At 45.7% G+C, this 16,837-nt stretch overlaps 2 protein-coding genes across 2 annotated transcripts; both read right to left on the bottom strand.

The window, feature by feature from the left end:
- Positions 1-1,820: 1,820 nt before the first annotated feature.
- LOC112892506 (chitin-binding lectin 1-like) lies at positions 1,821-2,538 on the bottom strand. The gene is made up of 2 exons (XM_025959650.1): positions 2,241-2,538; positions 1,821-2,110 (listed from the first exon to the last, which is right to left on the bottom strand). Exons 1-2 carry the CDS (start codon positions 2,536-2,538, stop codon positions 1,821-1,823), a joined length of 588 nt encoding a protein of 195 aa, XP_025815435.1.
- Positions 2,539-7,472: 4,934 nt separating this feature from the next.
- LOC112892505 (extensin-like) lies at positions 7,473-8,203 on the bottom strand. Its single transcript, XM_025959649.1, has 2 exons — positions 7,888-8,203; positions 7,473-7,816 (listed from the first exon to the last, which is right to left on the bottom strand). The coding sequence occupies exons 1-2, from the start codon at positions 8,201-8,203 to the stop codon at positions 7,473-7,475; spliced, it is 660 nt and encodes a 219-aa protein (XP_025815434.1).
- Between the last annotated feature and the right edge of the window lie 8,634 nt (positions 8,204-16,837).

Raw genomic sequence — 16,837 nt, 5'->3', positions numbered from 1 at the left:
TACTCCTTATGATCACACCTTAAGCTTAAAACTCAACATAGAGTTTTTTTCCTTAAGGTGTACCCCCATAATGGCTATTGCTCTAGCATTTATTGCTTAATAAGGTTAATTTTACAACATTGTGGTTGCCCATCGTCGTGGACTTCATCGGAGTTGGACACCAAAGAGTCTTCAGTGAATCATAGTAATGAGAATGGACGGCCAAAAGAAATAGAGTGTGGGAGGGGGAGAAGAAAATTTGCCCCTACACAAAACTAGAAAAATACAAGGAACCTCTCAAAGAGACAAAAGCACAAGCAAGAAATGCTGGGTGATGTGTGGAACTGGAATACCACGTTACAATTAAATCGGACAATCGCAATCCATGATCCTAGAGTCCAACACATTTCAACTCAGATCAGCTATAAAGTTCACTTTGAATTTGAAATAGAAGTTTCACATTGTCTATCAAATTTTATTTTGAGTTTTCCCAATGTATCCCATCAAAATATGTACTATGCTTCACGTTTTATCTTCTCCCTAAGAAATCATCAGAGATCTATTGAAGCTTGCATTTGGGAAAAGAAAACATACTTCAATGACCCTGAAAATGCTGACAAAGCTTTGTATTTTGAGTCAACGAGAAATGGCTTAGAACTCAGAGACGAAGCTTTGCACTACTTCATATTCGAAATTTGAATTCAATGGTTTGTACCTGAACCTGGACTGCACACTTGATGTCCCACAAGCAGGTGTACTACTCACGTCTAGTTCAAATACGAACTAGCCTAGTGGAATTAGCAATTCCCCAAAACTCCAAAATTAGGGTCTTATGCTAGGACGTAGGAGTATAGGAACTAAAGACACAACAAAATACCGTGCGTAGATGAGAAAACATAGAAGACAACAGTGGATCACCGCACACTAGTTTCCTTATTAGTGACATTTCCTACGACCAAAGATTCGTCCGTTTCGCTTCTTCAACACGTTCCAGAACATGTACATGAGAAAAGCCGTGCTGAAGGGAGCTAGACCATCAATTCAACAAAGATGTGCAATGATGCCCGTCCGCCCATGGAGCCCCTTTCACTTGATATATATTGAAACATGTTTTATGGGAAAAGAGAAGTTCAGTTTATACCGTCAAATGAAATTGCTATCATGAAAGATCGATTTTCAACCTTCAACTATAAAACCACCCAAAAGGTTACATTTATCCGGTTTCGACAGCTGGATGGCCTCCATTATCCCGTTTTGCAGTTAAAAGTTGAAAATCGGACTTCTGTGATAGTTTAAAGGTGTAAACTGAGTTTTTTTTCATATTTTTGGGGGTCATATAAATTAACTAAATCATCCATTCATTTGGGTATATATTGGACCAGCTTCAGTTTAGACCTATAGGAGGGAGGACCCATCGTAATCGGTGAAGCTTAAACCGAAGCATGCTGCCTTCTTTCTGACCCAAACAGGAAACCATGTGGTGTTCGTCCTTCTGCACTCGCACTTGTGTACATTCATTCAGAGACAAACAAAGTAAACTTGAATACTTGAGGATCGAGTGTAGTATTACATATACATTGCTTGCACTATATAGAAGATAAATTCCAGTACATCATGCATTCATAATTTCATTTATAGAACTACTATTAGGTATCCGATTCATATTAGTGTATGCCCAATTTATGTCAACGGGGAGACATACCATTTCTTGTCCTTACCAGCGGCGGCCACAATTAATTCGGACTCACACAACGTACATATATACGACGACGTATACCATACTTGATCGCACGACGTCAATACTACGAGTTGTTATTCTCGCCGGCGGCGGATCCACCGCATCAGCTGTTGGCGTTCACGGTCTCACGGCCGGGGGGACACGGCTTCTTCGGCGGCGGTGGCGCCTTGGGCGATGGGGGCTTCGGCTTCGGCGTCGGTGGCTTTGGCTTTGGCGGGCTGGGCGGCTTCGGGGCAGGCGGCTTCGGGCTGGGCGGCTTCGGGGTAGGCGGCTTCGGGCTGGGAGGCTTGGGCTTCGGGCCAGGAGGCTTCGGGCCAGGGCTGGGCGCAGGCGGGCCGTGGTGGAAGCACTTGTCGCAGCAGCTCTTCATGCACGCCAGCTTCTCCTTGCTATCTGCACAACGGACGGGCACACAAGAGGCAACGCCATGAGCAGAGCTAGATAACATCAGCTAGATCGCTTGCTGCTTTGCTTGTAATTAAACCGTTTGGGGAACGGGGTCTTGGCCTGGCCGTGCACCTACAGGGCGGGAGGCAGAGGCAGGTGCTGACCACGCACTGCTGGTAGCAGAGCGCCGGCAGGTCCTCGAAGCACTCGTGCAGGCACCCGGTCTTGCACTTGTGGGAGACGCCGCCGCCGGCGGAGACGTTGTTGAGGCCGCCGCCGGCGGCGCCGTCGTCGAGGGCGTCCTCGCCGTGGCAGTCCCTCGCGCACGACCTGAAGCACCTCCAGTGGTGCAAGTGCTCGTCGTCCGCCGCCGCCAAGGCGAGGAGCGCCGCCGCGGCCAGGAGGACGACGCCGGCCGCCCTGTAGCCCGCCATCGCGTGCTGGCTAGCTGGTCCCGTCCGGAGGTGAGGTGAGGTGAGCCGAGCAGCTGCTGGCTCGACCGGATGGATGCGATTGCATGGCGCTCCTGCAGGTCCTATATATACCGAGGCCAGAGGAGCTAGCTGCCGCCGGTGCTGTTAAGAGCGACAGCGCGACACGTCACCGGTGCATGCCGGAAGCGTGAGGCCACGCCGCCCGTCTCAGCTCGCCGGCGGATGCGTGAACGGAAAACAGGAACTGAATCGGTTTGAGAGCGGAGTGAGGTGAGATCGACGCAGCGAGATCCGCGCGGGTTCATGCTTTTCTTGTTCATGGGATGGCGCTGGTCACCTTCGCGGTTTCGCACGCCCTGCGCGTTCGTGTGGTTTCCTTGCTCATCACTAGCCTAACGTATGTATTCATCGAGTGATGAGGTGTGAAGTTGCTTCAGTTCTGAATCGTGTTTTCAGTAGCAAATCTTAATGTTCGATCAAGATCCAACATTGAAGGGCGCCAGATCCATGATTCAACCGTTGAAATCGAGATAGCTGTCGAATTAAAAAAAAATACTCCCCCTGTTCTAAATTATACTCTCTCTCTTTTTTCTTTTTTTTCAAATGCAGTACTTCATTTTTGCAAATAGTCAGAAAAGAATGTCATGTTAGTGTGTGCCTCGACTGTGCAGATATTTTAATTTAGTATGCAGGCTTAGACTTTTGTCTGCATGCACAGTGTACTAGCTACTGCAGGACCCACCGACTTGCATGTGTCGGAAAATCGATGTAGAATTAACTCACGGGAGAGAAGAAGTACATGCTTTTCACCATTTCTTTAGTCTACGTACCAAAGGAGAATGTGACATTAAAAAATCGGAAGGAGTATATCATTTTAACTTTTTAGATACATACTGTATATCTAGACATAGCGTGTATCTGGATGTATATCAAAAACTATATATATGTAGAATCAAAATGATATATAATTTGAAATGGTGGGAGTAGTAAAATGCCAAGCATGCATATGCGGGTTCCAAACTTCCAGCATAGGAAGTCAAGATTTCTTCGAATTTTGGACTTCTGGTGTTCAAAACACTAAATGCACTTTCAAATTTCCGCAAGTTTGGAAGTGCATTTATTTGGGCTGGTTCACTTGACATAGCAAAAGGAACATGCAAAAACATTGTCAACCATTTTGTATAGTAATTAATTAACTCTTTTTTGAAAATATTAATTAGTTAACTCTATAAGTGAGACCACTAGTTATTTTATCGCTCTCACTTCTCAACAACATGTACATATTTTTTTTATGAAATATGAGAGAGATTCGCGCATGTACCTATTTGCCTAGGCGGATGATGTGCTTTGTGATTCCCGCTTTGCCTTACTCTGTTTTCTCAGCGCGTTATGTGGGCTGAATAGTTTCTGTGGATTGGTCCAAGGCTTATTCGGATTTGAGTGATACTGGAGCCAATGCCAATGCTTTAGGCAAGAGTGCTGCAATACAACCTGGACGTTGCCAGGGGCGGATCGTATTGGAGTCAAAATTCAAAGTTGGCATCGGCCTTGCTTCCTCCACACGCTGCGTCATTGCAAGTCTACGTCTGTACTTGTTCGGCTGACGTCCATAGGTAAAAAATCCGTAAAAGTCAGCTCCACTTGATTTGGCTCCACGCTCCGCTACTGGACGTTGCACTCGTGAGCGCTGATCGGCGATGTTGTGCGATAGATCAGCGTCCTGGAGAATGGCATCAACTCGTTGATTAGCTCACTAGTGACACCTTAAGTTCTTTAACTGCTGCACGCAGCACGCCGACACCGCGTGGCTCTCGCGGCAGCACGCGGCCATCACCTTGGTTCCGCCGGGTACGCGGAGAGCGCGCGCACGACGAGTGCTCGCAGGAGAACGCGCTCGCTCGAGGCCTTGGATCTATACCGGTGGCGTCGAGCGCGCGCGCGCGCGGCTGGGTTCGTATCTCCCCGGAGCCTGGGGCCCTGCTGGGAGGGAGAGGAAACGGGGATGAGGTGATGCGTGCGGGGCTTCGCGCGCCGCCGCCGGTGGCGTGCCGCGCGCGAGTCGGGGCCGCGGCCTGCGCGGCTGCAGGGTTGCCATGCATGGCTCCGGCGTGATGATCGTCGTCCACCGTCGCTTCGGCCTGCCACGCGTCGCGTTCCCGACGATCGACATGGCGACAGGTTCTCCGGTTCCTGCCGCCCGTTTGTTTCCGAACGTGAAGGCGGCGCGAAACCCGATCGAGTAGCAGAGGCGTTGCCACGTTTTTTTTTTTGACAGAGAGAGGGGTTCATGCGTAGCCCGGCGATTTAGGCTAAATTTCGTTACTGCATGTTCATTATAAGCCCTGTCACTTTGGATGCTAATTACGAGTATTAAATATAGATTAATATAAAAATAAATTCCATAACCACTAGGAGACGAATCTATTAAGCCCAATTAGTCTATTATTAGTTCATATGATGCTACAGCAAACATGTGCTAATTATAAATTAAGTAGATTTAATAGATTCATCTCGTGAATAAGCTCTAGGCTTATGCAGTTAATTTTATAATTACCATATTTAGTGTTTCTAAGTGGTATCAAAATATTTGATTTAACAGGATTTATTATAAGCATCTGAAATCCGAACAACACCTTAGCATGAGACTAGTACAGCAATTTATTTATAAAAAAAGAGTCGTACTGCAAAGTGCTTAATCACGTGTTCGATATGTTACATCACTAAGCAATAAGCATTCGTGTACCCACACAGTTTTACAAACTTGGTATTCCGTAAGCACCTATCAAACACCGATTTAATGGAGCACATGAACTGTTCACCATAACTGAAATTTGAAGATAAAATAGGCATTTTAGTCCCTCAACTTTTGTTTTGAGATTAAACTCGTCCTTATATTAATATTACACTCTATAATAATATGAGATAAATGCAAATAATCTTTTTTACCCTTGGTTTTTCCCTCGTCAATTTCCACTATTTTGTGTTACTATTTCGCTCAACTTTCCATAATATTTTATATGGTGGTACGTAGTTATGCAATAAGTAGCTTTAATTTTACTCTCCATGCATCCGCAATATAATACGATGCATGGATAAATAAAATTCTATGTTCGAAATCAAACACTTGTAATGTTCAGCTCTTAAATGAATTTAGAAGGGAATGAGCTAAGGGTAAAGAGAACTTTTTGTATAAATCTCATAATATAATCACTATTAGAGAAAACTCCTATATATACGCTTTAATTTAGGGATAGCTACGCTTTATTTCATCTCTAATGGAGTGTAGATACGTTTTAGCAAAACGTATCTGGAGCGTCTCCGCATAGACCGTATTTTCAAATGTGTCTAGAAAATATGAGACGTTTTGTAGATACGCATGCGGGGTCCTCCTGTTCACTATAATTATAAAAAATAAACAAGAAAAAAGAGGATTTGAACCTTGTTCTCCCAACTAGCATTGAAGCCAACTAACCAGTGTGCAACAACCAATTTATGATTACTAGTATCGTTTTTATCTTTTTATTGTCTACGCCTTGATCCAGTGCCGGCCATAGACTCGATTCCAATGCCTCCAACTCCTCCCTGCTGCCACTATGCACGATCCTAATCTTTATTCCGCACAAATGCTGCCAAGACATTGAGGAATTGAGACAGGATCATGGAAGTGGATCTCCACGCCCACGAGGGGAGCAACATCAGTCACGATTCACAAATATAGTAGATCGGAGAGAGGAGGAAGACTCGATGCACAGATTTTCTTGTTACTATGCTGGACATTCATATATTTTATATAATATATAAAGGAAGACAAACCCAATGGTGATTCTTAGTTGGTATGCCAGGTGCTTTTTTGTATCTACAGATTGCAGGTTCGAAGGACAGTCTGGTTGTTTTTTTAACATTTTTCAAAAATGCCACTCTAGTTCGAAGGACAGTCTGGTTGTTTTTTAACATTTTTCAAAAATGCCACTCTAATTTCTTTGTTGATTGATGCATATTAAAAGATTGTATCCAGAAGTATATCTATAAGCACTTCTACTTGGAATCTGATGTGTGCATCAGCAGCAAGTTTTGATGCGCTTTCTTAAAACATATCAACACTATCTAATAACGTATCTAGATACTTACAAGTGCTTTATTAAAATGTACCTGTTAAAAAACATATCTAACCTGTAAGTTTTGAAACGCTTTATTGAAACATATCAACAACCATGTCTAATAGCGGAACCACACAAAATGTAGATAAGCTTTCAATAGCATAGCAATGGAAGCGTAGTTACTATTTGATTTTATTGCGGTGAATCACCATAAGGATGAGTTTAATCAAAAATGAAAGTTGAGGGACTATAATAGCCAATCTGAAAAACTCTCTGCTCAAAGTTGAGGAACTAAAACGTCTATTTTACCAAATTTAAAAATGAATTGATTCTTTTCTACAAACATCTATCTGTGCAAACGCGTGTATTGTACATGTTGTCATGGGTAACTAAAAAAAGCTTCATTTTTTTACCTTCAGAGTAGACTGCTGAAAACACAGGCATGTGGTAATAAGAGATTGGTATTCGTTCAGTGGTAACTAAGCGCCTGATGTGACTACATCGATCTCAATATCCCAATCTCATAGGTGTCTCCGACAGATCTCGAGCGATATGTAGTATTTTTGTCCATGCTCACACAATAAGATCGGTTTGTTTCTTTTTGTGTGAGAACTATGGAATAGTGTTACAAACAAGCAGCGACTCGTCGAACACACTCATCATTTGTGACCTTATCTTAGAACTAAGCAATACTACCAGTTGAGTACGAGGTGGGCAGGGGACAATAGATAAACTTTGGCCGCTCCACCAAATATGGAAAGCCTTGCTAGTTGCTATCCACATAAGCCTAGCTAGACATGAAATCCCATCCATGCAAAGATCCAAGATGTCTTCTGCTTAACTTGGCGGAGATGGCGGCTCCGGAGCAGGACCAGGTGGAGATGGCGGTTCCGGTGCGGGTTCAGGTGGAGTGGGAGATGGCGGCTCCGGAGCAGGACCAGGTGGAGATGGCGGTTCCGGTGCGGGTTCAGGTGGAGTTGGAGATGGCGGCTCCGGAGCAGGACTAGGTGGAGATGGTGGCTCGGGGGCAGGACCAGGTGGAGTTGGAGATGGTGGCTCCGGGGTGGGACCAGGTGGAGGCGGAGATGGCGGCTTCGGGGTGGGTCCAGGCCCAGGCGGGCTATGGTGGTGGAAGCATTTATGGCAGCAGTGCTTCAAGCACATCCTCTTCTCTTCTTTATCTGTATAATAAAATGATGAGCACAAGAAGCAGGATTAATTCTTTGATCGGTCTTGATGATTGTGCACATACGCGGAGAATATGAGAGGCAGGCGGTGTAGACGCACTGGTGGTAGCCGATGGCCTGCACGCCCTCGAAGCACTCGTCGCTCCGGCACCCGCTCTTGCACTCGCCGGTGACGGCGCCGACGGTGACCGCGGAGACGTTGGCCACGCCCCCGTAGGGGCCGTCGTCCTTGGCGGCAGCGTCGTCGTCGTTGCCGTGGCAAGCCTTCGAGCACGAGCTGAAGCACTTCCACGTCTCGTCGGCGTCCCCCGCCCTCGCCACCGCGGCGAGGAGCGCGGCCGCGGCCAGGAGGACGACGCCGGCCGCCCTGTAGCCCGCCATCACGCGCTGGCTAGCTGGTCTCGCGTCTGAGGTGAGCCGAGCCGAGCCGCTGCTGGCTCGACCAGTGGATGCGATTGCATGGCTCTCCTGCAGGTCCTATATATACCGATGCCTGAGGTAGCTGCCGCCGGTGCTGTTAAGAGCGACAGCGCGACGCGTCACCCGTGCACGCCGGAAGCGTGAGGAGGCCGCGGCGCCCGGCTCAGCTCGCCAGCGGATGCGTGCACGGAAAACAGGAACTGAATCCATCTGTTCGAGCGGGGTGATGAGCTGAGAGCTGATCGACGCAGCGAGATCCGCGCGGGTTCATGCTTTTCTTGTTCATGGGATGGCGCTGGTCACCTTCGCGGTTTCGCATACGCTGCCAGTTCGGGTGGTTTCGTTCCTCATCACTAGCTTACCAGCTTACCGTATTCATCAACCGATGAGCTGTGAAATTGCTTCGGTTCTGAATGTGTTTTCAGTAGCTAATCTGAACTGTCGATCAAGATCCAACATTGAAGTGCGTCAATGGTAGGATTTGCGTACGTGCGTTCGTGTAGGTGAGTGTACGTGCGTTATGAGTATCTGAGTTATACTGTGTAATCGTAAAGAAATTTATACATCAACAGTTGAGATCCAGATAGCTGTAAAATTAAAAAAAATACTGCTCCATTCTAAATCAACGGATGAATTTTGGACTTCTAATTTTCAAAACACTAAATGCACGTTGAAATTTCCGCAAGTTTTAGTTTTACAATGTTAACTAATTGTTTATTTGGGCTGGTTCACTTCACATAACCAAAGAAACATGCGAAAACATTGTCAAATGTTTTATACATTAATTAATTAACTCTTTTTAAAGGATTAATTATTAACTCTATAATCAGGCCACTAATTATTTTATTGCTCTCACCTCTCAACCGTATTACCTATTAGTCTATTGCCCTGTATGGGATGACGTGCTTTGTGATTCCCGCTAGATCTGATCATCATCGGGTTGGGTCCAAGAAAAACCTGGTATGTTTTTCTTCGGCCTGACCCAACCACCGGCTCGGAGTTTTTGACTCAAGCCCGAATGGACACGTGGTCGGGTCGGGTTAAACCCGAAATTTTAGGGTTGGGTTAGGTTTTACGGGTTTTGGGTAAAAATAATTAGCTCGCGCCTAGCCTGATTTTTGTTGCGGGTCAAAAATTTCAGCCCGAGCTCAGTCCACATGTTGATCGGGTCAGGCCGGGTCAGTTTTTTCAGATAGATCAGAGTCGGGTTGTATTCGTCAACTCGAGCGGCCCATGATCAGGTATAATACTCGCTATGCCTTACTCTATTTTATCTCTGCACATTATGTGGGCTTAATATTTTTTTGGAAAAAGTTCAATTTACACTTTGAACTATTATAAAAACTCGATTTTCAACCTTAAACTACAAAACCGGATGACAAAGACCATCCAATTATTAAAATTGGACAAATTTGATTTTTTGGATGGTTTTAAAGGTGGCTTTCATTTTATGAAAATTAAAAATATTCAAAATTAAAATAAAAAATTTATAAGTAATTTATTTTAAATCAAAAAATACAAAAAGGGTGCCAACATTTTTTTAAAGATATAACATATTTCTAGTATTTGTTTGCTTGTAGTTCTGGCTATGATTTTTGAATAAATAAGATTCATATATAGCAACAATAGACAGATTATATTTTTAGAACAAATGGTACTAGTTTCATATTCTCTTTGATCTAAAATGAATTAGTTTTGATTTTTTAGATCTAACTAGAATTTTTTTAAAAAAATATAAAACCACCTTTGAAACCGTCCAAAGCCAAATTTGCCCGGTTTCGAAAGTTGAATGACCACTGTTATCTGATTTTGTAGTTGAAAAAGTTGAAAATCGAACTTCTGTGATAATTTGAGGATATAAACCTGATTTCCCCATATTTTTTTTTCTAGATTGGTCTAAGGCTCGCTTGGATTCTACAACTATAAGTACGGTGACATATAGTCTAAAGGACCCGGCTAACGCATGGCTGGCCGTAAGTTAGGCCGTACGGACGGCCGCTCTTGATTATGAATCTATGCCGGTGACACACTTTCCGAGAACCACTTTCCTATTCTAGTAAATTTGATTTTTTGCATTTTCCTTCCCTTTGTGGCTGTGCCCTTTTCTCCCACTCAAGCTTCGCACAATGTCCTGCTACCTCCTACTTGATTCATCGAAACTGCTTAAAACAGCATAAACAATGAAAAATGAATTGTGAGATACATAGTTAACAAAATTGCTTAATGAACTGTATTGTTATGCCTAGATAGAACAATATTATTGCTTACTGGGAACTAATATTATTGCCTCTGTAGAATAGTTTTATTGAGACCCGATATTAAAATACCTATACGAGACTCAAAAAAGATATAACTAATCCAATTAAAATAGTTATGAGTTTTACCAAAACTGCATACCTCTCTAGCACAAAAGATCATGTATTAAACTTAAAAAAACATAGATCGGTTGCAACATTGGTTTGCATGAATCTACTCTAACACCAAGCACCAAGCAGGAACTGAATCAATAGAAAAAATTGCCAGATCACGAGAACACAAAAAGTTGCTGCATAAGAACATAAAAGGTATAATTTGACAATCTTGAAACGCTTATATTTCCTAAATGGTGTATCACCATGAGTAACTACAAACATTGGTCTGATCAAATAGAAATTCGAAGCCACAAGATGAAATATGATCCAACATTTCTACCATGCTCATATTGCAATATGATCAAACGAAACCATGAAAAGCGGAAGGGAAGGAACCATGAAGTAATCATATGGTAAGGTTTGTGTTCGCCATACCTAATCAAATCAAACAGAGTAAAGCAATACATCTATATTGCGAGAATGTACTTTCAGCTGTAAGAAAATAGCAGCTTTGCTCTTGTTTTAGAATCTGCGACTTGAGTATCATAGTCTGTAGGTTACATGAAGAAATATATCGAATCTAAACCTACAGGAAGATCAATATATTTGGATGTCACAATCTTCAGATAAACCAATAGTATCAAATCAGACCGATGAATTATATAGTACAACTTGGAATCTTGTTAATGCAGGCGAATACCTATCAGGTTTTGAGGTACACAGCAAACAGTAGTAGAAGCTGCAGTACTCCTTAATTTTATATGCAACCACTCATTTCAGTAAATCAGCATTAGTTGAAGCAATAGGTTTGGGCACCAACAGCGATGCTTAGCAATAGAGCCAGGGATCGACGATGAAGAGGAGTCCAGTGCCTGAGTGCCCAGTTCTAGGAGGCGGAGATTTGCGAGGAGGACGACGAGGCGAGGACGGCGAGAGCGGCGGGTGGAGATGGCGAGGGAGGGGTCTGGCGTGGAGGAACGTGTGCCCTGTTCTAGCAGGTGGAGCATGGCCTCTCCTCAGCCCGGCGGCCGCTAGCTGGAGTAGGTGGCATTGGCAGCGAGCCGCACAGAGTTATAGGAGACGCCGTTTCATTGCGGTGGAGAATGAAGGCTCTGGAACGCTGGCTGCTTGACTGTGTGTTGGACGCCTCATCAACATCCAATGGCTGAGATAAAAGGGCAACGTGGCCCAATGTGTGGCCACAGTCTCTGGTGCAGAATTTCGTTATGTAGAGATTTTTACCAACAAAACAAAGTCCATTTATCTATATTTTGAAAGTCATATTTCCGTGCAGAGATAAATTGCCTATGCAAGACTGGAAAAGACATACTAACCTAATTAAAGTGCTTTTGGGTTTTGCTAAAACGGCATACCTCTTTGCCATAGAAAAAGTCACGTATTATTGTCTCATATCTATCCATATTATTGCATATCAGTGGTTTGAGGATACAAAAAGAAAAGTGAACAATACACACTAGTAGAATGAATGCAGAACCAAAAGGAAGAAAAAGAAAATGCAGAACAAGTGAAATTCAATACCTATCAAATACGCAACTAAATACTGCTAGAAATTCTCAAACCTGTGTTGAAATTCAAATGAAAAATTTAACCTAAATGAATATTTTGCTTGTTGATTTGCATAACTTGCCTTCAAATGAATTCCACAAATTTGATCAGCAGAACCAAAATAGCTTATTAACAGAATATGAGAAAAATACACTGATTGGCTAATTCCGGAATAACATCATTGCCTAATCAAAACCAAATTATTGCTTAATGCTTAATCAAAACCATCAATGATATCCAGTCCCAACCCAAACCCTAGAATAGGGACCAAATCAAATTGACAGAAATGAGAGAGAGAGAGAGAGAGACGGGGATAGAGAGATGCGGGAGAGATGTACCCCGGCCTTCATGTACATAGCCACCCGCGGGGCACTGGCGGGCCGTGGTGCTCCCATTTCACAGCCTCGCCCGCGACGCCACGGCTACGAGCCTATGCCTCACAGCTGTCCAAATCCACCATGCATGCGCCTGCCTTCACGCCCCCGCCGTGCAGCTGTGTACGGGCCCGATTGGACCCGAGCGCGAGCGCAATCACCGCCGCACCTCAACGACCGGACACTAGAGTGGGAGTGGATCGAGGCCGGCAAGGCATTGGCGTTGCTAGCCGCTGATGCAGCACTCGCCCGATCTTCGAACAGGTACAGGTAATTTGACCAGTGGAGAATCGATGCGTTCCAGGTTTCTAATCAGGTTTCTAATCAGACACGATTCGAACCCCTGCAACCGTTACATTGTTGCTTCGTTATTTATCAACCAAGCACAACTGACCTCGTCAAGAAAACTTTTTTTGCAAGTGAATCGAAGAACACAAGCAACAAAGGATAAACTCGCAATCTGAAATTGCAGATGTATATGAAGCAAAGAACAAGATGGGGTTCAAACTCTGATCACAAAAGGACTAACGTCATAGTGGTGTAGAACAATAACGGGGGCCTGATTCACAGCAAAAGGACTCGACGCCACGGTTACAATGAAAGAGATATGTTTCTCGATGAAAAACTAGAACTAAATAAAACTCAAACTCTAATGTGGCGGCTGCTACTGAGTTTATACCGAAGGGAGGAACGTCGTATGGTTGAGGGCGATTAGGTGGGGGGCGTCCTAAACATGGTCTTAAGACCCGATACGATACAAGGCCAACTTAGCCCAAAATAGGTGACGCAGCACCTTGTCGTGGTCACACAAGAAGTAGTCGTACGAGCTGTTGAAGTAGTCGTACGAGTTGTTGAAGTAGTCGTACGAGTTGTCGAAGTAGTCGATCGAGCTTTCAGAAAGTAATCAATCGAGGCACCGAGTAGTCGTACTTGTTGAGGATGTAGTCGTAAGCAGGCGATGAAGAGGAACTGACGATGATGTCGACGGACAGAGTTGGTGTGCAGGGACTGATGGTGAACAGTACCAAATCTCGGACGTGAAGACCAAGTTGGTGACGACTTGCAACTTGTAGAAGACCAAATCTTGGACGTATCCAGTATGATGATGTCCTCATCAGTTGCGCCCAACGTGTAGTGGATGGAGAACCGGCGGAGGCAACGTGGGGTGATGAGGTGTGCGGGAGTGGCGGTGGATTTAGTCGCCGGTATAGATGGCAACGGGTAAAATCCGCGCGGATAATAACTTTATAAACCCGTACCCGCGTGCTTAAATCCGTGCCAGCACCCGCGCCCGCAACCCGCCATGGGCACGAAACCACACCCGTATCCGCGGATATCCGCATACCCGCGGGCACGCCCGTGTACCCGCAAGCTTTAGAAAATCAAGCACACATTACGTTTCAACAGCAGATAAACACCATTTATTTAAGAAAATAAATAAATCTGAGCAAATAAATGAACTAGTCTCGTACATGAATAAATGATACATCACACATTAACATAAACAACATCATACAACCGTACAAGAGTCAGCGTTCAAAACCATTATTACATAAAAAGTCCAATTGAGTTTGCGGGTTTGGCGGGTTTGCGGATGCGGATATTATTTTTTCAAATCCATCGGGTCTAAGGTTGTACCCGCGCCCGTCCGCGAACATAAATGTAAACCCGTATCTGCGCACGTCGGATTCGCTATCCGCGGGCACGTGGATATTTTGTACCCGTTGCCATCTTTAGTCGCCGGTGATGCCGCGCCCCGTGCCTCCATCGCCGCTAGGGCGCGCCGCTGCATCGGAGAGAGGAAGGGCCGGTGATGGTGAGTGATGGAGAATGGGAAAGGGTGAGACCCTGAGGGGATAATGTTCTGCGGCCTACGGGGCCACGCACATGGGGTGGGCCAATGGTGAAAACGAAAAGTCTCTCCAGTCATACGTGGACAGCAGATCAATAAATACGTACGGTTGAACAAAATGACGGCCGACCAGATAAAAATCATTACCTAGTCTAAATCATCATAGAAACCGGCTAAGATGCAAAATTGATGGTTCTAAAAGTGGATTTCGGTTGAGGGTTTGGGACTCCCTGGATAGTTGATGGGATCAAAAGGAATGGACGAGGCCTAAAGCAGCAGCTGCTGCAGGCTCTAGGTGCTTCTGAAACCAACACCCGACCTCATCAAACGCAGAAGCTAAGACGTCATCTATCGTTTTTACACGGCGATCAAAAGTCCTATCGTTTCTTTCCTTCCGAAGAAGATCTAGAAATACATCACATGGATGTTTAGGAAATTGGTACTGTGCCACTAAAAACTTGTTTTTCCCAAACTTTTCTTGGCATGTGTTACGGTCACCCACCTGGATGTATTACCACTAATCCCGGCTAGGCCAGTGATAGTTTGGTGCCAGTGCACCTATTAGACCCTTTATGGGACCTCCACGGAATTACAGAGCGAGCAGGGGATAGAGAGGCAGTGATCACTCGAGGGAGACTAGAAGGCAATGAGCGGAAGACAGCATCACTTACGAATTACGATGTTTCCACATCTGCCAGCAGCAGAGCAGAACCAACATGGTCTTGGTAGCAATTCTGATAGTAGCCAGCGTGCACACAGGTTGCGAAACACATCCGTATCTCTGAAACGCATTTGAAGCTCGATGGTGATGCTTTGCTACATGATCGGGCCGTCGTCAAGATTGGTTTCATCCAAATCGTGTCGGATTCTACAGTACAGCTGGGCGGCGGTCACGCGCCGCCCCTGCACGCCGCCACCGCGTAGCTCTTGCGGCAGGTGTCCCGGCACGCGGCCATCACCTTGCTGCCGGGCCGGAGCCGGCCGCACAGGGAGAGCGCGCACGACTGCTCGCAGCCCGGATGACGGCCGGGGGCTACCGGGACGAGCGCCCGGTAGCCGGCGCCGGCGCACCGGTGGTAGCAGGAGAGCTGGCAGAACCAGAACTCGTCGCGCGGCACGCACTGGTCGAAGCACGCGTGGAAGCAGGGCTGCCGCCCGCCCTGGTCCTCCTCCGCCGCCGCCGCAGCCGTCCATCCGGCCGCGGGCGAGGACGGCACGGAGACCGAGACCACGACGACGACGGCGACGGCGGCGGCGGCGAGGAGCGCGGCCGTGCCTCCGCCTATCCCCATTGCTTGCAGCCGCGCGCCTCCGGCACTGGTCGAGACCTCACGCCGGCCGCGGGCAAGACGGGTTGTTGATTTCGCCCGAGCGTGGCAGCTGGGTGTCGGATGTTTATATTGTCCGGCGGCGCTGGACGGGCTCCCGCCAGCACTGCGCGCGCGAGGCCGGGACGGGAGCGCGCGGTCTCGGTCGGAGGAGAGAGAGAGGGGGGGGGACAGACAACGCGTATGTGATGCGAGGCTTCGCCGGTGGCGGTGGCGGTGGCGGTGCCGTGTGACGAGACGGGGCGGCGGCTCATGGTTCCGGCGTGATCCTTCGGGCACCATCTCCGCGTACACCATTTCTGCGGAGGCAACGTGACACGACATGGAGTAATCGTGGCGCCGTTCGTTCCCGAACGTGAAGGCAATCGTATCTCCGATCCTTGTTGGGTTTTGGGCCCATGGGCTCTTGGTTTCTTCTATTTTGTTTTGTCTCGGCGCAAGCAGGCCAGGCTATGACACCTTCACGGCCCGATCCTTGAGCACTGTCGCTGCTGGCTGCTGGCTGCCAGGAAACTTCGGAAGATAATTTCTTCTTTAATCTTCTAATATTTGAGATCCGTTCAAAACTAAATGAATGGATCAGATGAAAACACGTGCTATAGCTGTTCAACATGGGCTGACTTGTATGGGAAGGAGGGGGGCACGTGTCAGCCTTTTGGATGACGTGGAGGAGTGACGGAAGGGATTTATTTGGATTTGAAGCTTTGATTTTATTTAAACTATAAATGTGTTTTGTATTCCATTTGTATAATCGTGTTACTTAGAATTTATGCAACAAAATAAGATTCAATAAAGATATTTTTATTTTTATTTTCAAAATCAATATTTGAAGTGTACTAATTCAACATTTTGATGTACATGTTAAACATCTTTGGTACACTGCTTCAACATTTTCACATAAAATGTTGAATTGGATTATTAGAAATGTTGAATCTAATATTTAAAAATATTGATTATATCAATCTAATATTTTAAGTATACTGGTCACAAAATGTTTAGCATGATAACATATTACTGGTATAGTTTAAAAGAAGAATAAAAAAGATGGCATACTGCTTGATTACCTTGCCCTCTGCGGCTGTCTGGGCTCAACTGCTCACGCATTAAAAAGGAGCAGGTTGGCC

Source organism: Panicum hallii, chromosome 5 (genome assembly GCF_002211085.1).
Source record: "Panicum hallii strain FIL2 chromosome 5, PHallii_v3.1, whole genome shotgun sequence".
In the NCBI taxonomy this organism is placed as follows: domain Eukaryota; kingdom Viridiplantae; phylum Streptophyta; class Magnoliopsida; order Poales; family Poaceae; genus Panicum; species Panicum hallii.
Note: the sequence above shows the minus strand (reverse complement) of the source record. Positions and strands in the feature narration are given on the sequence as shown.